Below are 23,927 nucleotides of genomic sequence, written 5' to 3'. Positions count from 1 at the left end.
TTACAAAATTAGCATGTTATAATATCATTAAATACAACAAGGTATACCATGATGTTTTATGATATCATAATTTCATTACATCAGAGGTTTAATTGTAACAGCTCTTTATTATAACAGCAGTTTATTGTAGTGATGTTTATTTTCATTATCACAGATTTTGTTATAACAGGAGTTTAATTGGGACAGGGTTTTGTTAAATAGGATCTTATTTTAGCAGCACAAGTATTGTAAGCTCAAGTTAATGATGACAGGAGTTTAAACGTAATAGGCATTTCATGCTGATTAGTTTATTAAAACTAGTTTATTGTCAGTTATGGCTCAGTTGATAACACTCACATTTCTGAGCTGGAAGGTCTTGGGTTTAAGCCCCGCTCCAGAAGCTTAAATACAAAACTCCAAGCTGACACTCCAGTGCAGTACTATGGGAGTACTGTCAGAGTCAGAGGTGCTGTCTTTCAAATAAGGCCTCAAACCAAAGTCCTATTTGCCCTCTCTGGCAGACATAAAAGATCCGATGACATTATTCTGAAAAAGGTTAAGACAGTTTCCCAGGAAGCCCCAGCTAATATATCTCCATCATTCAACATCACTGAAACAGATTATCATGTCATTATCATATTATATTACAAAATTAGCATTTTAGAATACCATTAAATACAACAAGGTATACCATGATGTTTTATTATATCATAATTTCATTACATCAGAGATTTAATTGTAACAGATGTTTATTATAACAGCAGTTTATTATAGTGATGTTTGTGAGAGCTTGCTATGCGCAAATTGGCTGTCGCGGCACATTTCAAACACTTCAAAAAGTATTTCATTAGCTGTAAAGTGCTTGGGACATCCTGAGTTTGAGAAAGGCTTCATATAAATGCAAGCCTTTCTTCTTAGGAGGGTCGCTTTTCTCTCAGTCCTGCTCTGTTTACTAGAATTATGTTTTGTGAAATTCAAATTGTCTTTTGGTGATGCAATATTTCATGGCTAATGGGACAGGGAGTGGCTGATTCCTGTTACACCAAAATTAAAAATAATGACTTCTCCAGAATCTCAGAAGAATTGTGGCCAATTAATTTGATGCCTCTTGAATGTCTGTAATGATCTGAGGGTTGGAAAAATTCCCAAAATGTGTGTGTTTTTACTGCAAGAAGGCAGGGCATAGGAACATAGGACTTAGGAGCAGGAGTGGGTCATTCAGCCCTTCGTGCCTGCTCCGACATTCTAATAAGATCATGGCTGATCTGGCAGTGGTCTCAACCCCCCTTTCCTGTCTGCCCCCCCATAATCCCTGAATCTGTCTAACTCTGCCTTAAATAAATTCAATGACCCAGCCTTCCTTGCTTTCTGGGGAACAGAATTCCACATACTAACGACCCTCTGATAGAAAAAAAATTCTCCTCACCTCCGTCTTAAAAGGAACACCGCTTATTCTTAAATTCCATCCCCTAGTTTTACGCTCCCCCACAAGTTGAAACATCCTCCAGTATCTACCCTATTCAAGTCCCCTCAGGATCTTATATGTTTCAGTAAGATCACCTCTCAGTCTTCTAAACTCCAATGGGTATAGTAACAACTTGTTCAACTTTTCTTCATAAGACAAGTCCCTCATCCCAGGAATGAGTCAAGTGAACCTTCTCTGAACTGCTTCTAACACAATTATATCTTATTTCAATAAAGGGGCCAAAACTGTACACAGTATTACAGATGTGGTATCACCAAAGCTGCAGCAAAACTTCCCTACTTTTATATTCCATTCCCCTTTCTAAAAATGCCAACATTCCATTTGCCTTTCTAATCACTTGCTGTACCTGCACATCAAAGCCAATTGCTGGTGGCTGAAGAGGAAACCAGTGGGTTTTATTGGGGTTCACAAGGCCAGTACAGCAAAGGGTATGCTGACAGATGGCACAGTGGACATGTCTGTGGCCCTAACCACCATGATTCACCACTCCAGGAGTATCACCATGGATGCAATAGAGTCTGACACAATCCCTGAGAGTTACCTTCTGTTTAAAGAAAAGGCATCCCTGTTCCATGGTGAAGCAAACTCCACCACTTCAGCCCAATGATCTGGCTGTCTGAAACTTTTTATGGGGCCCTTAAACCAATGTGCCATTTGCCCTCTCAAGGGGGGCATAAAAGATCCCATAACATTATTTTGAAAAGGGTTAAGGCAATTCCCTCTAGTGTCCTGGCCAATGTTTATCTATCAACCAACATCACTGAAATAAATTATCAGGTCATTATCACATTGCTGTTTTTGTGATCTTGCCATGCACCAATTGGCTGCCTTGTTACCTACATTTCAAAAGTGACTACACTTCAAAACATACTTCATTAACTGTAAAGTGCTTGGGACATCGAGAGGTTGTGAAAGTCTTTATTTGGAGAGTTACTTTTTTCTCAGTCCCGCTCTATTTACTAGGATTATGTTTGATGAAATTCAAATTGCCTTTTGGTGATTCAATATTTAATGGCTGGTGGGACAGAGAGTGGCTGATTCCTATTACACCAAAATTATAAACAATGACTTCTCCCGAATTTCAGAAGAATTATGGTGTTAGTTTGAAGACTCTTGAATTTTTCTCATACATGATGCAGCTTATTAATAGGAAAGACAACAAAGTGTTAGCAGAGTGTTGCACCAGAATGTCAGAATAGATCTTTTGCTCAGGTCTCTGGAGTACGACTTGAACCCACAAACTGTCTCAGGTGTGAGAGCACTGGGGCATGGCTGGCACTTTAATTAATTTTATCAAAGGTTCCCTATTTGGCCTTGACTGTAGGGCAGTAGTCCCATAGTCCCATAGGACAGTCGGCCCTTAAATCCTTAGACCAGTAGGACTGTACAGTAATCCATATCTGCAACTGATTCCAGAGATAAAGAACTGTAGCTATGAGGATAGACTAGAGAGGTTGGGACTGTTTTCCTTGGAGAAAAGAAGGCTGAGAGGAGACTTGATGGAGGTATTCAAGATCCGGAGGGGTATGGACAGGGTAAATAGTGAGAAACTGTTCAACTCAAGAGAACATCAAGAACTAGAGAACGCAGATTCAAAATATTTGGCAAAAGGAGTAAATGTGATGTGAGGAAAAATTTTTTCATCCAGAGGGTGGTTGAAGCCTGGAACAAACTTCCTGAAAGGGTGGTGGAGGCAGGTTCAATCGAGGTATTTAAATTGGATTGCTACCTGAAAAGATAGAATGTGCAAGCTTACAGGGATAAGGCAGGGGAATGGGACTAGGTGGAATGCTCTTTCAGAGAGCCAGTGCAGACTCGATGGGCCAATTGGCCTCCTTCTGCACTGTAAAGATATTGTGGTGCACAATACAAGCCTGAAAGCACTGGGGAGACATGATAACCCAGTTCAGTTCTGCTGCCTCTGTTGTGTTGCTGGCATTCTGCGGCACTGCTGTCTGCTTGACACTGTTCACAGAATCACTGATTGCATCAATAGCACAGCTACATTTTCTTCAGAGCATTGCTGTTTGATTGAATAAACAAACATCCCCTGCAGCTGGTCATCAGCCAACAAGAATTCAATGTTCAGTGGTTAAAGCAGTTTCAGAATAACTGCATTGCTGTTGCAATTCTTGCCATGAGTCTTTTTAAAGATCCTCCTCTTCAACTGTTTCCATTTTACATTTCATTTCTACCTTGCAAACCTACAGGATCAGTACAAGATACCTTGTGAGTCCAGTTATTCAGGTCTGTGCTCTTGCATCCAAGTGCCAGACTGATAGAAACATACGCTTCAAGGTCTGCACCACTTGTTAGCACAGGTAAGCAGAGAATACTTTATACCATCTTTTTAAAATTTTAAGTCAATCCACCTGTTCGGGATATTGGAATGTATTAATAGAACCATTCAGTACATATGAAAGGAGAACATTCTCATTACACTAGTTGTTGACTAGACCACATCTGGAGTACATCGCAATAAAGGGTTCAGAGGAGAGCTCCAAGAATAAGCCATAGTTTAATTACTCAGATAGGCTTAAGGAGCAGGGTCCTTAGTTTAGACCTGTCTAGATTTTAGAGGGAAGTTGATAGAGATGTAACAAAATGAAAGGACTGGATTTCATACCTGGTGACAGATTATTTCAATTTAACTGATCGGGGTGAACCAGGGAACATGTGCTTAAATTATGTAAGAATAGGAATGGACTGGTTATTAGGAGATTCTTCTTTTCCCAGAGAAGTGTGAGCCTCTGGAAACTTTGCCAGCTGGTGTGCGTGGTGCTGACTCTCTGGATGTCTTCAAGAGGGAGCTGGGTGGGTTCCTGACCAAGGCAGAGATCATATAGAAAGGTGTCTATATTGATAACACTTGGACTGTGTGACCTCCTGAGGAAGTCAGAGAGGAATTTTCCAATTATTCTTTTCCCCTGTTGACTCTTGGTTTGTTTCTGTTTTCTTGCCTTTCTCCCAGGAGATTACAAGGCTTTGGGCTGGGGCAGGTGAGGGTGCCTGGTCATAATGTTACAGCTAACATGAATGTGGGGTAGGCTTGATGCACCAGCTGGTCTTTTCCAGGCAAGTTTGAATGTTCTACATAGAGGGATAATGCTGGTGCTCCAGAATTTTTTGCCCTGTTCTTGCTGTACTCTTTGCTGGTGTTGCTTTCACTGTCATGTGCCTTGCTGTCAAAACTTTTTAAAAATTTATTCTTTCACGGATTGTGGACATCTCTGGCAAGGCCAGCATTTGTTGCCTATCCCTAATTTCCCTTTAGAAGGTGGTGATGAGCCGCCTTCTTGAACCTCTGCAGCCCATATGGTGTAGGTACACCCACAATGCTGCCAGGACAGGAGTTGGCCATCGGTTTTCATTCACTCGGCCATACATATTTTATTTACAATTGCATCAAGACAACATAATATTTACACTGGGTAAGGAATTTACAAGTTCAGTCTTTCAGGTGGTTTCCAGGTACGTGTGGAACGTCTCAGCGCCACAACTTCAGATTCTTTGTCAGGAACCTCCTTTTCTGGAGTTGCCTGAACATCAGGTGCTTTGGTGGGCACTTGCAGTTCTGTATCCTCAACTCTTACAGGAATATCAGACATGTCTGTCCTGGGTCGAGTACCCTCAACAGAAAATGCAAACCCGGTCATGATCACTGGTGGAACCAAATCTTGATGATTTGTCTCTCTCTTTCTTAAATGGTCCACATGTTTCCCGATGATCCAGCCTTCCACCTTCATGTGGTAAGATAGAGGTCCAGCCACTGCACTGATTTCACCCGGTAACCACTTTGGGCCTTCTCCAAAGTTCTTCACGTATACCGTCTCTCCCACGGTAAATTTCCTCTCGCGACTATGTCAGCCATATCCAGTTTCCTGGCTTCGCTGACTCCTTTCCATCTTCCCCTCATTATTCAGCTCAATCTCGTCCTGAGACGCCATTTCAACAATAACTCCATGTGAGGGGTAGTCCTGTAATGAAAACGAAAGCGTGCTAGCTTGGTTGCTAAGGAATCACGAATTAGCTTTCTCATACTTGCCTTGAATATTTGAGCCACCCATTCAGCCAGTCCGTTTGAGGAAGGGTGGTATGGTGCAGTTTTTACATGAGTGATACCGTTGAGGCTGATAAACCATTGAAACTCAGTACTTGTAAATGCCATGTTGTTATCGGAAATGACTACTTCTGGTAGTCCATGAATGGCAAAACTTTGATGTAGTTTCTCAATTGTAGCAGTCGACATTGGTGACTTCATCTCATATATGTCCATCCATTTTGAATGGGCATCGACAATGAGCAGAAACATTGTTCCCAGCAAAGATCCAACGTAGTCAATGTGTAACTGGACCCAGGATCTACCTGGCCACTCCCATGAGTGTAACGGAGCTGTCACTGGCAACTTTTGCAGTTGCTGACATTGGACACAGTGTTTCACTAAACTCCCTATTTCGTCATCCATCCCAGGCCCCCATAGATAGCTGCGTGCTGTAGAAATTTGGGAAATTCCTGGATGGGCACTATGTAATTCAATTAAAAGTGGCTCCCTTCCCTTTGGAGGAACTATCACTCGTACTCCCCACAATAAGATGCCATTCTGGGTGGCTATTTCATGTCTTCTGTTGAAGTACGGTTTCATTTCATAGATACGGGCTCCTGTGACCAACCATGCAGCACTTATTCTCGTACTTGAGATAGGATTGGGTCCCGACTTGTCCAGTCTCTGATCTGTCGAGCACAGGAATCAAAGAAACTTAACAGTAAAACATGTTCTGTGGAACTGGGACATGCTCATCATTTTCTTGTAGAGGCAAAAGACTAAGTGCATCAGCATTTACGATTTGTTTGCCAGGCCTATGTACGAAAGTGGATTCGTATGCTGCCAGGATTAAAGCCATTTGTTGTATTCTTGCTGAGGCTATGGGTGGTATAGTCTTGTCCTCACTAAACAATACTAGCAATAGTTTGTGGTCTGAAACGATTGTAAAATGGTGGCCGTGTACGTACTGGTGAAATTTCTTGACAGCAAAGATAATGGACAGACCACCTTTTTCTATCTGCGAGTATCCCTTTTCCACTGTGGTGAGCATTCTTGATACGTAACCTATTGGCCATTCGTGCCATCATCCATCTGAGTAGAGAGAACTGCTCCCACTCCGTAGGGTGTTATGACACAGCCAATGGTAAATGCTGAGTTCTTCAAATCCCAAAGGAAAACTTGAAACAACTGCCTCAACTTGTTTTGCAATTTGTATAAATTTCGAGATGTGTGCCTTGAATTCAGTTGTAATAAAACCAGCAAGTCTTATAGGTTTTTACAAAACTAGATTAAACATTCTTTAAAACATGCATAGATCTACAAATTACTATTACAATAACTTTAAAATCCCCTATTTAATCTGACTCCCAGTTACACTTTTGTTAAGGCAACAATAAGACACATAGATTTTAAAAGACCCAGGCAAAGAAACATAATACCCTGAACCAGTCAAATTCAAAGTGAGTTTTCTTAACTTCAGTCCTGTGAAGACAGCAGCTTGAGGCTTAGAAACATAGATGCTAAAGTCTTTTCACACTTGTTAGATCTTAGAAAATGTCTACCCTTACACACAGCCTTTGTTCCTTTATCCATATTTTCCCCTTTGAATGCAAATACCCATTGTTACTATGTCTTTGGACTTTACCTTCCTGATAATAAAAATCTCTCATAGCACTAACTTTTACCAGTAATCTTTGGGAAAAATAAACACAGTTTCTAAACTTCACCTGGCTAGGTGACACATTTCACCCCCACTTTGAAAACAATCTAGTCTGGTTTATTTAAAAATGCAAATGTCCTTTTACACTTTACATTGTAAACTTTCCCTGTGTTTACATCAAAGCCTTCAAATCGGTTGCCTTTAATCCAATTAAGTCTCTCTCTCACACACAGACACACTCACAGACAACACACACAGATACTGATACCACTGATAGTCACAGCTTCCCCTTCCTCAACCCATGCTTTCTCCTTGGCTGTGACTGTGTTCTGGGTAAAACAATCCAGAAATTCCTCTCACTCCTTTCTGTTTTGGAGGCCAGGATTTTCTGGTCCCACCAGCGACTGTTATCATCACGGGCAGAACTGAAAAATTTGGAGAGCAGCCAAAAGTCCGTTGACTTTGTGCGGCAATTCAACGGGACCAGAAAATCCTACCTGGAGTGTCTTTAAGTCACATTGCTATTCAATCACTCTCAGCTGGAGTAACTGAAGGCAGACACAATTCCTGCAGAATGGTGGCATGGTAGTAATGTCACTTGACTAATAATCCAGAGGCCCAGGCTAATGCCATGACTGGGTACAAATCCCATAATGGCAGTTGGTGGAATTTGATTTCAATTAATAAATCTGGAATGTAAAGCTAGCCTCAGTAATGGTGACCGTGGCGGCTATCATTGATTGTTGTAAAAATCCATCTGGTTCACCAATACCCTTTGGGGACAGTAATCTGCCATCACATGACCTGGTCTGGCCTACATGTGACACCAGACACACAGCAATGTGGTTCACTCTTAACTGTTCTCTGAAATGGCCTAGGAAACCATTTAGTTCAAAGGCCATTAGGGATGGGCAACAAATGCTGGCCTTGCCAGCAACACCCACAATCCATGAAAGAATGAAGAAAAAAATGTGGGAAACAAGGCAGTCGTCTTGTCCACAAACTCCCACATACTACAGCCCTAACACAATGCTTGCCCTGCTATCTCTTGTCATTTTATTTATTTGTTTATTGATAGCCTGATTTAAAATTAGGTAGATGGTTTTGTTAAAATAAACAAATTGCTCACTGTTTACTGAACCTAGAGCAAAAAAACTCACTAACCAATCACCAACATGTTTTTTTATGTGATGTCATCAGGTCCAGAAGTTGTTGACCCCAAGCCTAATGGAAGCTACTGGGAAATCTCATGCTTTTTTTGAATTTGGTTTATGTATCTTAGTTCCTTCTCTTTGGTCATTACATTATTAATGTTTTAGCCTCTGTTAGTCTGTTTACCTGTAAACAAAATACTTCAAAAACTAACCGACAGATTTCAAAGATATTGGTACACAGGTAGGGTATGGCCCATTGAAGTGACACCCTACACCAGACCTGAGGATTGGGAGCACTTTAGAATTTAGCAAAGGAGGACCAAGGGATTGATTAAGAAGGGGAAAAAAGAGTATGAGAGTAAGCTTGAGGGGAACATTAAAACTGACTGTAAAAGTTTCTATAGGTATGTGAAGAGAAAAAAATTGGTGAAGGTAAATGTAGGTCCCTTACGGTCAGAAACAGGGGAATTTATAATGGGGAACAAAGAAATGGCCGACCAACTAAATACATACTTTGATTCTGTCTTCACAAAGGAGGACACAAATAACATACCAGAAATGTTGGGGAACACAGGGTTTAGAGAGAGGGAGGAACTGAAAGAAATCAGTGTTAGTAGGGAAATGGTGTTGGAGAAATTGATGGGATTGAAGGCCGATAAATCCCCAGGGCCTAATAATCTACATCTCAGAGTACTTAAGGAAGTGGCCCTAGAAATAGTGGATGCATTGGTGGTCATCTTCTGAGATTCTATAGACTCTGGAACTGTTCCTACAGATTGGAGGGTAGCTAATGTAACCTCACTATTTAAAAAGGGAGGTAGAGAGAAAACATGGAATAATAGACCAGTCAGCCTGATGTCAGTAGTGGGGAAAATTCTAGAGTCTATCATAAAAGATTTAATAGCTGAGCACTTGGAAAACAGTGGCAGAATCAGACAGAGTCAGCATGGATTTACAAAAGGGAAATCATGCTAGACAAATCTACTGGAATTTTTCGAGAATGTAACTAGTAGAGTTAATGAGGGGGAGCAAGTGGATGTAGTTTATTTGGACTTTCAGAAGGCTTTCGACAAAGTCCCACCTAAGAGATTAGCGTGTAAAATTAAAGCGCATGGGATTGGGGGTAGTGTATTGAGATGGATAGAAAACTGGTTGGCAGACAGGAAACAAAGAGTAGGAATAAACGAGTCTTTTTTCAAATCGCAGGCAGTGACTATTGGGGTACCGCAGGGATCGGTGCTGGGACCCTAGTTATTCACAATATATATTGAAGATTTAGATGAGGGAGCTAAATGTAATATCTCCAAATTTGCAGATGACACAAAGCTGGGAGGGAGGGTGAGCTGTGAGGAGGATGCAGAGATGCTTCAGTGTGATCTGGACAAGCTGAGTGAGTGGGCAAATGCATGGCAGATGCAGTATAATGTGGATAAATGTGAGGTTATCCACTTTGGTAGCAAAAACAGGAAGACAGATTATTATCTGAATGGTTATAAATTGAGAAAAGGGAATGTGCAACGAGACCTGGGTGTCCTCATACACCAGTCGCTGAAGGTAAACATGCAGGTGCAGCAGACGGTAAAGAAGGCAAATGGTATGTTGGCCTTCATAGTGAGAGGATTCGAGTACAGGAGCAGGGATGTTTTGCTGCAATTATACAGGGCCACACTTGGAATATTGTGTGCAGTTTTGGTCTCCTTATCTGAGGAAGGATGTTCTTGCTATAGAGGGAGCGCAGCGAAGGTTTACCAGACTGATTCCTGGGATGGCGGGACTGACATATGAGGAGAGATTGAGTCGATTAGGATTATATTCGCTGGAGTTCAGAAGAATGAGGGGGGATCTCATAGAAACCTATAAAATTCTAACAGGACTAGGCAGGGTAGATGTAGGAAGTATGTTCCCGATGGTAGGGGAGTCCAGAACCAGGGGTCACAGTCTGAGGATACGGGGTAGACCATTTAGGACTGAGATGAGAAGAATTTTCTTCACCCAGAGAGTGGTGAGCCTGTGGAATTCGCTACCACAGAAAGTAGTTGAGGCCAAAACATTGTAGGTTTTCAAGAAGAAGTTAGATATAGCTCTTGGGGCGAAAGGGTTCAAAGGGTATGGGGAGAAAGCGGGAGCAGGCTATTGAGTTGGATGATCATCATAATAAATGGGGGAGCAGGCTCAAAGGGCCGAATGGCCTACTCCTGCTCCTATTTTCTATGTTTCTATGCTTCTATGAAGAACTGATTAGTTTTTGGTGATGATGTGGATCCGGCTCCTGGAATTTTTTAAAGGATCTGTTAACTTTGTGAGAGTGGGTGAATTGGCTTTTTTTTAAACATGTGGTGGGTTGTTTATTTATAATGTTGTTGATTGTTTTAGAATGTTGGGGATTGTCTCAGCTGCTGTGGTGGAATTTGTCACAACTGTCAAAGCGTGAGCAGGGTTTTCAGTGCAGGTTATTGAATGTTGGTTGGCCTAAAGACGCCTCCATGAGAGGGAAGCTCTTAATAAAAAGATATATTTTTTTCAGCATTGTAGTTCTTAGACCTACAAGAGCAGGTCAGAGGCTATGAACCCTACAGTGAGTAACTCACCTCCTGACTCCCCAAAGCCTGTCCACCATCTACAAGGCATAAGTCAGGAGTGTGATGAATAACTCTCCACTTGCCTGGATGAGTGCAGCTCCAACAACCTTCAAGAAGCTTGACACCTTCCAATACAAAGCAGCCCACTTGGTTGGCACCACATCCACAAAACATTCACTCCCTCCATCACCAACAAACAGTAGCAGCAGTGTGTACCATCTACAAGATGCACTGTAGGAACTTACCAAGGCTCCTTAGACAGCACCTTCCAAACCCACTACAACTACCATCTAGAAGGACAAGGGCAGCAGATACATGGGAACACCACCACCTAGAAGATCCCCTCCAAATCACACATCATCCTGACTTGGAACTATATTGCCATTCCTTCAGTGTCGTTGGGTCAAAATCCTGGAACTCCCTCCCTAACAGCACTGTGGGTGTACCTACACCATATGGACTGCAGCGGTTTAAGATGGCAGCTCACCACCACCTTCTCAAGGGCAATTAGGGATTGGCAATAAATGCTGTCCTGGCCAGCGAAGCCCACATCCCATAAATGAATATAAAAAAGCTACAGGGAAAAGCCTCAAGGGAGAGCTGCATAATTGTAATATTGCTGAGTTAATACAGCATGGCAGTTATGGGTTCTACTGAGTGCTCTCTTTACTTTGTTTAGTCTATTTATTTAGAGGTAATTGCCTTTTAGTCTGTTTGAGGATTTTTTGTTTGATATTTGTACATACTCATTTGCACTAAAACACAACAAAATTTTAAATACTCACTCCTCAAGCTTACACAAGCAAATACAAATGTTAAAGTAACAAAGAACCACCTCCTTCCACCTCTGCATTGAATTCCCATTCTCACCAAATTCTATACTTCCCACTCTGTTCACAATATACTTAGTTGCTGTCTGTGATTACACTATGTGCTGCAGCATGTATTAAATCTGACAAATAAGATGTGTGATCCAGAAGGTCTTGCAGGGATTGATAGATTGGACATCATCAGTGCCACTGAGAGATTGTAGAATGATTCCAATTAATAGAATAGATTTGGAAGGATTGAAATTGATAGAAGAAACCACGTCAGGAGAAAAGGGGGTGGCTGTCTGTATAAACTCGAGTATTGAGGTACAAGTGAAAGAGGATATCAAAAAGGAAAGGGCAGACGCAGAATTACTTTGGGTAGAATTAACAGATGATAAAAGAGTAAACAATTACTCGGGGGGTTGTTATAGACCTCCAGACCACAGTACCTAGAACTGTGGGATAAATTAAGGAAGACGATTGATAAAGGACCAACTATAGCAGTTGGAAATTTTACCTTACCAGAAATTGATTGGGACAACAATGTCTTTCCTGGTGAAATATGAGAAATTTATTGAGTTAATCTAATCCTGTTCTATGAATCATTTTGTAATAAGCTGACACCTTGAACTTAATTACAAGTGATCTCAGACAAATCTCCCAAAGGCGGGTGAGGTTTTAACTGCCAAGAAACTCATAAAGGGTGAAAAAGAGGCATTTAAGCCATGAAGGTAAATGGTACAGAATTAAGGGAAATAGTGAAAATATTTAGCAACAGATATGTAATTGGTTGGCTGACAGAACCGAGAATTTAGTGGTAAGGGGAGTATCATTATCACCTGTGTCCTGTGCCCTTTCTAAATCCGACCGTTGTTGCCCTGCAGGTTATTTCACACAGACGGTTTGAAGGGACTCCAAGAAGAGCGGGCTCAGCATGGCATCTCATGGTAAAGTGGTTCCAGCAGGTAACATCACCAACCAGGGCTACTTTACTAAAAATATTCTGCCTGGATTGCATTTATTGCATTTCCACCACACTTTGTGTGAAGAAATACATCCTGACATCACCACTGAATGCCCAGAAGGGAAAAAACAGTTCGGGCCAGTACTCTTATTTCCCAGTTTTTACTGTTTTTTCCTTCTGGGTGGCCCAGCTCTGATTTTAAGGTTATGCTCTCTTGTTCTGGTCTCTCAGACCAGAGGAAATAGTTTCTCTCCATCTACCCTATAAACTCATTCAATCATTTTAAAGGCACCGATTAGGTCAACCCTTAATCTTCTAAAATCAGGGGAATATGAGACTAGTCTGAGCAACCTGTCCTCATAGTCCAACCTTTCAGCCCCATTTCCATTCTAGTGAATCTGAGCTGCATCCCCTCTGACAATATATCCTCCCTGAAGTGTGGTGAAGGAAAGCAATGGTGGGTCAGCCTAAGGAGAGAGCATTAAGACACTGACACACCAGGAAATGGCTGGGCCTCGTTGTCTAAATCTTGTTTTCTGTAAGAGATATGAGAACAATGAGTGGAGTTTAACTGTCCCAGCCCAGCAGAAACTGGATGATTGGTAATTAAATGCAAGCAGATTATGAACCCACTCGCACTACGTTCATTTCCTGTTTATCTTTGCAGCCCGATGACCACTCTCCATTGGTTGGAGTCATATCTAGCACAAAGGAAGATGGTTGTGGTTGTTGGAGGTCAATCATCTCAGAACATCACTGCAGGAGTTCCTCAGGGTAGTGTCCTAGGCCCAACCATCTTCAGCTCCTTCATCAATGACCTTCCTTCCATCATAAGGTCAGAAGTGGGGATGTTCGCTGATGATTGCACAATGTCCAGCACCATTCGCAACTCCTCAGATACTGAAGCAGTCCATGTCCAAATGCTGCAAAACCTGGACAATATCCAGGCTTGGGCTGACGCTGGATCAAAAGCCTGGAACTCCCTTCGTAACAGCATTGTGGGTGTACCTACACCACATGGACCGCAGGGGTTCAAGGAGGCAGCTCACCACCACCTTCTCAAGCGCAACAAGAGATGGGCAATAAATGCTGGCCTAGCCAGTGACACCCGCATCCTTTGAATGAATAAAAAAAAATAGACCAAAGCCTCATAAATTTTGCAAATTGAGTCCATTATGTCGAGGACCCTGATACAGTTTTACCCAGGGCCTGAGTGTGGAGTCCGTGGGGGGCCTTTCCCATGAAGCCGGTCAGCAGATAGAAGAGACACTGTCAGGTAAAATAAGCCTGAAACTTCCTCTTGGGGGAATCAGGAGGAACAGGATTGTTCCCTGGACTCTGCCTATTTCCCTCCTGGGAGGCCCTCCCGAAAACTCACCAATTACATTGAAGCCAAAAGGTGGCCATGAGCCATGTGATGCTCTTCGCCTGCGAGCAGCCACTCTGCTCCTTCACATTTATTTCAGGTGGGAAATGAACTGACAGTATTTAAAAGGGGCCCAAATGTTAAAATACTCAGGGCCTGTATTTTGCATTTCAGACTCCACCCTCTCTGCCCAAATCCTGCTCTGGGTTAAAAAACCAGTGGCTGTTATGGTACAGCAACCCAACCCAACTGATGCAAGTATGGAGTTGGGTCAACGTACCATTTTTTTTTTGAGTGTGTGGTGATTTATTTAAGCCACTTTAAATGTATTTTCACAGTCAAACATGTGTGGCCCAAATGACGTAGGGTCAGATGATGTAGAATCTGTGTGGGTAGAGTTGAGGAACCGCAAAGGTAAAAAAACCATAATGGGAATTATGTACAGGCCTCCGAACAGTAGTGAGGATGTGGGGCACAAGATACACCAGGAGATAGAAAAGGCGTGTAAGAAAGACAAAGTTACAGTGATCATGGGGGATTTCAATATGCAGGTAGACTGGGAAAATCAGGTTGGTAGTGGATCCCAAGAAAAGGAATTTGTGGAATGTCTACGAGATGGCTTTTTGGAGCAGCTTGTGGTGGAGCCCACTAGGGAACAGGCAATTCTAGATTTAGTGATGTGTAATGAGGCAGATTTGATAAGGGAGCTTAAGGTGAAGGAACCCTTAGGAGGAAGTGACCATAATATGATAGAATTTACCCTGCAATTTGAGAGGAAAAAGCTGAAATCAGATGTAACAGTATTACAGTTGAATAAAGGCAACTACAGAGGCATGAGGGAGGAGCTGGCCAGAATTGACTGGGAGATGAGCCTAGCAGGAAAGACAGTGGAACAGCAATGGCAGGAGTTTCTGGGAGTAATTTGGGAGACACAGCAAAAATTCATCCCTAGGAAGAAGAAGCATACCAAAGGGAGGACGAGGCAACCATGGCTGACAAGGGAAGTCAGGGACAGCATAAAAGCTAAAGAAAAAGCATACTATGCAGCGAAGAGCAGTGGATTGGATTGGACCAGGGGATTAGGAAGCCTACAAAGACCAACAGAGGACAACTAAAAAAGAAAATAGGAGGGAGAAGATTAAATATGAGGGTAAACTAGCCAGTAATATAAAAGAAGATTGCAAGAGTTTTTTTAGATATATAAAGGGTAAGAGAGAGGCAAAAGTGGACATTGGGCCGCTGGAAAATGATGCTGGAGAAGTAGTAGTGGGGAACAAAGAAGTGGTGGAGGAATTGAATAAGTACTTTGCATCAGTCTTCATGGTGGAAGACACAAGTAACATCCCCAAAGTTCAAGAGAGTCGGGGGGCAGAGGTGAGTATGGTGGCCATTACCAAGGAGAAGACGCTAGGAAAACTGAAAGGTCTGAAGGTGGATAAATCACCTGGACCAGATGGATTACACCCCAGAGTTCTGAAGAAGATAGCTGAAGAGATAGTGGAGGTGTTAGTGGTGATCTTTCAGGAATCACTGGAGTCAGGGAGGGTCCCAGAGGACTGGAAAATCGCTAATGTAACCCCCCTGTTTAAGAAGGGAGTGAGGCAAAAGACGGGAAATTACAGGCCGATTAGCCTGACCTCAGTCGTTGGTAAGATCTTAGAGTCCATTATTAATGATGAGATTTCAGAATACTTGGAAGTGCATGGTAAAATAGGGCAAAGTCAGCATGGTTTCATCAAGGGGAGGTCATGCCTGACAAATCTGTTAGAATTCTTTGAGGGGTTAACGAGTAGGTTAGACAAAGGAGAGCCAATGGATGTTATCTACTTGGACTTCCAGAAGGCCTTTGACAAGGTGCCGCACAGGAGGCTGCTCAGTAAGATAAGAGCCCATGATGTTTGAGGCAAGGTACTAGCATGGATAGAAGATTGGCTGTCTGGCAGGAGGCAGAGAGTGGGGATAAGGGGGTCCTTTTCAGGATGGCAGGTGGTGACTAGTGGGGTTCCGCAGGGGTCAGTGTTGGGACCACAACTTTTCACTTTATACATTAATGATCTAGATGAAGGAACTGAGGGCATCCTGGCTAAGTTTGCAGTTGATATAAAGATAGGTGGAGGGACAGGTAGTATTGAGGAGGCGGGGAGGCTGCAGAAGGATTTGGACAGGTTAGGAGAATGGGCAAAGAAGTGGCAGATGGAATACAATGTGGGGAAGTGTGAGGTCATGCACTTTGGTAGGAAGAATAGAGGCATAGACTATTTTCTAAATGGGGAGAGAATTCAGAAATCTGGAGTGCAAAGGGACTTGGGAGTCCTAGTCCAGGATTCTCTTAAAGTTAACTTGCAGGTTGAGTCAGTAGTTAGGAAGGCAAGTGCAATGTTGGCATTTATTTCGAGAGGACTAGAATATAAAAGCAGGGATGTGCTGCTGAGGCTTTATAAGGCTCTGGTCAGACCACATTTAGAATATTGTGAGCAATTTTGGGCCCCGTATCTCAGGAAGGATGTTCTGGCCCTGGAGAGGGTCCAGAGGAGGTTCACAAGAATGATCCCAGGAATGAAAGACTTTACATATGAGGAACGTTTGAGGACTCTGGGTCTATACTCGATGGAGTTTAGAAGGATGAGGGGGGATCTGATTGAAACTTACAGAATACTGAAAGGCCTGGATAGAGTGGACGTGGGGAAGATGTTTCCATTAGTAGGAGAGACTAGGACCCGAGGGCACAGCCTCAGAGTAAAGGGAAGACCTTTTAGAACAGAGATGAGGAGAAACTTCTTTCGCCAGAGAGTGGTGAATCTATGGAATTCATTGCCACAAAAGGCTGTGGAGGCCAGGTCATTGAGTGTATTTAAGACCGAGATAGATAGGTTCTTGATTGGTAAGGGGATCAAAGGTTACGGGGAGAAGGCGGGAGAATGGGATTGAGAAACTTATCAGCCATGATTGAATGGCGGAGCAGACTCGATGGGCCGAATGGCCTAATTTCTGCTCCGATGTCTTATGGTCTTATGTGGAAACTTTCAGTTTGTGGATCCACAGATTAGAAGGAACATTGATTTGGGTATTTCCTGGGCTTTCTCAGAGAGTTCAATGAAGCCTGGTTTACACTGTCCATCAGAGCAGTCCACAGACTAAGAGTTCGACAGATGCTTTCACTTTAAACTGACAGCAACACAGCGAAAAAACAATAGAGAGAAACAATGAATATTCAGCACAGTGTAATTGTTCTCTGGCATTAGGGTTTCCAACTCTGGAAGTTTAATCCCGCAACTTCCCATCTCCAACTGCCCGGCCCCCACACTCTCATCATTGATCACCCGACATGTCCAAAATTATGGCGCGTCACGTTCTCATTGGAAAGTGGACCGGCTCTTTGTTGATTGGATAACTTTTGATAGTCAGACAAACAGCCTTTTCGTCCATGGTCAATGTTTTATAAATAATGAATCAAGTGTTAAAAGAGAATGAAAATGCCATTGTTTGTAATGCCCAATCTTTTTTCTCCCAGGTCTCTTGCAGCAATGTCCAGGAGTTTAATCTTTAAATCCTGGAAACTCCAAGACAACTCTGTGGGGTTGATAACCGGATGGAGTATGAGTTTGACGATCCCCATCACTGATGCTGCTGTTCCATTAATTGAAATTGGATGCAGATCATTACATTGATGAGCAATTTCCTTGATGTAACTGCAGACACAGACAGGCTCCCAATGGAACACCAATGAATTCCCATTCACACAATGCAACTGAATCAGGCTTCCATTATCTGATACCAGAGATAGTAGGGGTGAAAATGCACATGATGGGAGACGCAAAACAAGTGGAGCTTGTTTGGCATCTCCCATATAACAATGACTATACTTCAAAAAGTATTTCCTTAGCTATGTCGCGCAAGGAATTGAGTACAACAGCCTAGGCTAACACACCATTGCAGTACTGTAGTGCTGCACTGCTAGATGAGCTGCCTTTTGAATAAAATGTTAAAGTGAGGCACCATCTGCTGTCACGGTGGATGTAAGAAAGCTAACGACACTCTTCTGAAGAAGAGAAGGGCTGCTCTCCCTGGTGTCCTACTTGATATTTATCCCTCAATCAACATCACAAAAATAGGTTATTGCATCGTTGTTTGTGGGAGCTTGCTGCACAGGGTTTGCTTGCAACGTATCGAACATTACAACAGAGGCTGTGCTTCAAACATTACTTTATTGGCTGTAAAGCACTTTGGCATGTCTGGTGGCCATGAAAGACACTTTTTTTATTCTTTCAGGGATGCTAGGCCAACATTTGTTGCCCATCCCTAATTGCCCTTGAGAAGGTGGTGGTGAGCAGCCTTCTTAAACCGCTGGAGCCCATGTGGTGTAGGTACACCCTCAGTGCTGTTAGGGAGCAGCAGCATGGACTGCAGCAGTTCAAGAAGGTGGCTCACCACCACCTTCTCAAGGGCAATTAGGGATGGGCAATAAATGCTGGCCTAGGCAGCCACGCATACATCCTGTGAAAGAATAAATTAACTAAAAAATAGCTGCAGACTTCCACACAGCTTGATGCACTCACAGAGACGCTGACATCACCGTACACGACCAGTACATGCACTTCTGTACACTCATATTTCAGTCACACCAACCCACAGTCACATTCAAACACTCGTAGGCCTTCACATTCCTGACAACCCAAACAGATTCTCCCAGGCTTATTTTCAGGTCCACATACCAACATACTCTTACTCATTCCCAAACTGCTGCTTGTATAAGAATGCACACCCTTTGTGGCACAATTCTAGTGGGATCAGGCCTTCAGTAGTAAATGCTGGACTTGACTTGGAGGGTGAGGAAGCTGCTGCAGGGTGCTCTCCCTTCCTGGGGTGGTTTCAGGGGCCTTTATCTCATGGGTCCGATCCCTCCTGTCCGTATGGCAGCCATGTGAGACAGTGGTAAATGCAGTGGATGAGAAGGGAAATGTGCCAGAGACCAAGGACCTATGTCCCACTGCTGCCATTGGCATGGCCTAGGGAGGGAAGAACTCACTAATAGCCACGGACAGGTGAAAGCTATGTTTGTGTTTTTGCCTCTTGCCCTGTTCTATTTATTCCACTGTTTCACTATTACATGGCTGAGCCACTGGTCAGACAAAATCATACTGCTCCCATTCATTATAGGGACAGTGGTGAAGCTTGAGGTCCTCTATTTGATGACTTCTGGAAAAATTCTTTACCCAGAGAATGGTAGGAATGTGAAACTTGCTATCACAAGGAGTGATTGATGAAAAACACAGATACCATTAAGGGGAAACTAGATAAGTACGTGAAAGAGAAAAGAGGATATACTGATCAGATTAGATGCTCCTGTGGAGCATCAACACCGGCACAATATAGAGGGTGAGTGAACTATGAGAGCTGCCCACTGTGATAGCATGCAAGTAAATAATGGATTGAGCTAAGCTTGAGCTTGAGCATTGAGGGAGAGAGTGTAAATGAAACTGTCCTTATCTTCTGATCTTTCTGGTTGTAATTGGCCTCTTCCAGTATAGAAAGTGAAAAAAATGGAAGCTTCCTACCCCATTTTAATATTGACCTCCGCCACCATCCACCCTTTCTGCCACTGAGAGGTGACAAAATGCACTCTCACTGGGCCAAAGTGGCAAGTAACATTCATGCCTCACAGTGCCAGGCAATGACCATCTCCAACAAGAGAGAATCTAACCATCACCCTTTGACATTCAATGGCATCACCATCGCTGAATCCCCCACTATCAACATCCTGGAGGTTACCATTGATCAGAAACTGAACTGGTCTAGCCATATAAATACTGTGGCTACAAGAGCAGGTCAGAGGCTAGGAATCCTGCAGCGAGTAACTCACCACCTGATTCCCTAAAGCCTGTCCATCATCTACGAAGCACAAGTCATGGATTACTCTCCACTTGCCTGGATGAGTGCAGAACCAAAAACACTCAAAAAGCTTGAACCAGCCAGGACAAAGCAGCCCACCTGATTGGCTTCCCATCCACAAACATTCACTCCCTCGACCACCGACGCACAGTAGCAGCAGTGTGTACCATCTACAAGATGCATTGCAGAAACTCACCAAGACTCTTTAGACAGCACCTTCCAAATCCACGACCACTACTACCTAGAAGGACAAGGACAGCAGATAGATGGGAACACCACCACCTCCAAGTTGACCTCCAAGTCACTCACCATCCTGACTTGGAACTATATCGCCGTTCCTTCACTGTCACTGGGTCAAAATCCTGGAACTCCCTCCCTAACAGCACTGTAGGTGTACCTACACCACATGGACTGCAGCGGTTCAAGAAGGCAGCTCACCTCCACCTTCTCAAGGGCAACTAGGGATGGGAAATAAACGCTGGCCTAACCAGCGAGGTCCACATCCCATGAACGAATAAAAACAAATTTACTAGTCGGTATTTGTTAATCCAAAGTGGATGAAAACTGACCATTTGATTGGCAGTGGCCTTTAACATTACTCAGCTTCCATGCAGCCTTGAGGTGCTGTCAAAGATGGGCATGTGGATTTGATATTCCAATGTGCAAATTGGCTGCTGAAAAGCCTGTTTCTGTGCTCTAAAAGCTGGGTAATTCTACAAATGTAAATGTCACATTTAAGCTTCAATAGCGTTCTTGATGGTGCCAATCCACGACGTAGCAATATGAACATTATGTCAAATAGCAGCCTCAGTAATGCTCTGTGAAAGATATCAATTGACATCTGGTGTTTTGCAGACAAGGAGATAAAAGCTTTTCTTGATGAACTGCTTCAAGAACACAACAGGTTACGAGCCCTGCACCTGTCACAGCAACTGAAGTTGAACTCTGACCTCTCCAAGCAAGCACAGAAATGGGCAGAGCATCTCATTGGCATCAATCGCCTCCAGCACAGTGGCACCGAGTATGGAGAGAATCTCTGGTCTAAATGGGGCAGTGATGCAAAGCTACCAACAGGTATAGAGCTGATAGTTCGGCATGGTCCTCCACACAGCTGAGTGTTCAGAGTGACCTCTCACTGCCAGAGAGCTGAGTGTTCAGAGTGACCTCTCACTGCCAGAGAGCTGAGTGTTCAGAGTGACCTCTCAGATGTACAGGGGGATGACTGAGTTATGAGAGCTACCACTGCAATAGCACGAAAATGAATAATGGATTGAGCTAATCATGAATTTGAGCACTGAGGGAGAGAGTGTAAAGGAAACTGTCCTTATATTCTGACATCTCTAGGTTAATTGGCCTCTTCCAGTATAGAAATTGAAAAATGGAAGTTTCCTATCCAATTTTAAAATTGGCATCTGCCACCATCCACCTCTTCTGCCACTGGAAGGTGACAAAATGGGCTCTCACTGGGCTAAAGTGGTATCTAAAAGTCAGTATTTGTAAAACCAAGATGGATGTCAACTGACCATTTGATTGGCAGTGACCTTTAACATCCCTCAGTTACCATGCAGCCTTGAGCTGCTCTCAAAGATGGGCATGTAGATTTGAACTTGCTATGTGCAAATTGTCTGCTGTGTTTCCTACATTATATCAGCGACAATACTTCAAAGTTATATCAATGTCTGTAAACTGCATTGGGACGTCTTGAGATCATGAAAGGTGCTTTCTTTTGATTTAAAATTACCCTTAAGCTGAATAACACAAATTATTTTAGTTTGAATGAATAATATGTCTTTTTTACTACAAGGTTGAATTAATACATATACGATGGGAGTTGGTGCATAGTGTGGCAGGAAAGGAATGCAACAGCTGCAGGCTGCATTTGAGGTGCCCGCAGCTATATCGCTATACCTACTCCCTCTCTTTGAACTACCTCTCAACCCGTATACCCTTCCCTCCTCCTTGCTCTGCTGTCACTACAATAACAACTTGCATTCATGTAGAGCTTTTAACATGGTAAAACATCCCAAGGTGCTTCACAAGAGCTTAGTCAAACAAAACTTGACATTGAGCCACAAAAGAAGTAGGTTTCAGCGAGATTCCTGAAGGAAGAAAGAGGTCAAGAGGTTTAGGGTGGGAATTCCAGAACTGGGGATCTAGGTATCCAAAAGCACAGCTGCCGATGGCAGAGCAATGGATCCCCAAGAAGCCAGAATTGGAGGAGCACAGATAAAGGGCAGGATGTCTAGGTTGAAGGGCAGGATGAGGTTACAGAAATAAGGAGGGAGCGAGGCTATGGAGAGATTTGGATACATGGATGAGCATTTTAACAATGAGGCACTACCAGCTCAAAGCAGGTTAGTTAGCACAGAAGTAGTGGGTGAGAGGGATTTTACCTAACCTAGCTTTCAACCCCCATCTATTTATCCCAGCTCCCACTCATTCCCCAAAGTCATAAGGCAGAGTGTCAAAGCCCTTCTCACTGTCTACATCTCCGCCTATACCTTTCTCCTTCTCTTCCTATCTGTTTTCCTCAGGACAAGCTTCTCACCAAGAAGGACAAATACAAGTGAATTAGAAACTGGCACCAAGCTTCTGTTTAAAAAGCCGACGGGTTGTTAGGAGGATGAAAAGTCAAGGGAGTTAGGGAGTTTCACAGTTTTAAAATCTTGGGAAAAAATGTGCCCGAGGAGCAGATGGTGCATTGACTCTAACACATTTGATATCAAACCAGTGTGAAGCAGGAAGGAGAACGAGTATGGAATTACATAGTACTTCCCAATAAAAACAGGTCATTCAGGCCAACAGGTCTATGTGATGTTCCACACACTCCTCCTCTCACCCTCTTCATCTAATCCTATCATCATAATGGGCCCATCTTCCAGTCTCTGGTTAATTGGGAGACCCGATATACCCCCACCAAGATGTGCTACGCCCTCAGAAGTCCCAATGCACTGACTCCATGGGAATTGCCTGGGAATTTTGAACTTCTGATAGGCAATTCCCCTGCTCCCCAGGACCCTCCAAAAATATATCAAACTCGGAGTTAGAGTTGGAGACTTCGGACAGTGCTCACTTACTTGCCTGGATAGTTACCCAGAAATGTTAGACAAGTAAAACCCTAGTCTAACACCTGGGTAACTATACAACTGCCAAATCACTCACACTGACCCTCAACTCCCCCACTACTCTCCTGACAGTCCAATACCCCCCTCTGACCTGACATGATCTCCCCATCCAACTGCCCCCGACCCCTGACTACCCCCCCAAACCAATTGACCCTATCTCTAACCACTCGACTCCATCCCTTGAACTACCCACCAATTCCTCCCTGACCTCCCAACTCTTCTTGTGACCCCCAACTCCCCTGAGCCATCCTGACCACCCGACTCTCTCTGACCCCCCCACTCCCCTCCCCGTCTACCCAACCATCAGACGATTGACCAGAAAAATTGGACTAAGGTAAGTGGGTATTTTTTTTTTGTCTGATCAGGGTTGGAAATAGGGGCTCTAATTCTGATCAGAAGATTTTGGCCAATATTCCATTACCTTCTTCCACGTGTTTACCTAGCTTTCCCTAAAATGCATCTATGCTTTTCTTCTCAACTCCTTGTTATAGTAAGTTCCAGATTCTCACCGTTTCTGATTAAACAAGTTTCCCTGAACTCATTATTGGATTTATTAGTGACTAACCAACTAACTAACCATCCACTACCAATGCACAGTGGCAGCAGTGTACACCATCTACAAGATGCACTGCAGGAACTCACCAAGCCTTCTTAGATAGCATCTTCCAAACCCACGACCACTACCACCTAGAAGGACAAGCGCAGCAGACACATGGGAACACCACCACCTGGAAGATCCCCTCCAAGCCGCTTACCATCCTGACTTGGAAATATATCATCATTCCTTCAATGTCGCTGGGTCAAAATCCTGGAACTCCCTCCCTAACAGCACTGTGGGTGTACCTACATCACATGGATGCAGCAGTTCAAG

The 23,927-nt window shown here is 43.3% G+C and overlaps 1 protein-coding gene across 5 annotated transcripts in view; it reads left to right on the top strand.

The window, feature by feature from the left end:
• Positions 1-3,601: 3,601 nt before the first annotated feature.
• The window catches only part of LOC144685661 (Golgi-associated plant pathogenesis-related protein 1-like), a 28,157-nt gene continuing 7,831 nt past the window's right edge, over positions 3,602-23,927 (top strand). Inside the window, exons 1-3 of one of the 5 annotated variants that reach the window (XM_078550425.1) lie at positions 3,602-3,786; positions 12,597-12,677; positions 20,787-21,005. In XM_078550425.1, the coding sequence (XP_078406551.1) occupies positions 12,647-12,677; positions 20,787-21,005 (250 nt within the window). In that variant the 5' untranslated portion in view covers positions 3,602-3,786; positions 12,597-12,646. Of the gene's footprint in view, positions 3,787-12,596; positions 12,678-20,786; positions 21,042-23,927 lie in introns of those variants that run through there. The other 4 variants (XM_078550426.1, XM_078550427.1, XM_078550428.1 and 1 more) reach the window with 4 other exon arrangements.

This window comes from Cetorhinus maximus, chromosome 10 (genome assembly GCF_964194155.1).
Source record: "Cetorhinus maximus chromosome 10, sCetMax3.hap1.1, whole genome shotgun sequence".
In the NCBI taxonomy this organism is placed as follows: domain Eukaryota; kingdom Metazoa; phylum Chordata; class Chondrichthyes; order Lamniformes; family Cetorhinidae; genus Cetorhinus; species Cetorhinus maximus.
The sequence above is the reverse complement of the archived record's forward strand: the minus strand, read 5'-3'. Positions and strand labels throughout refer to the sequence as shown.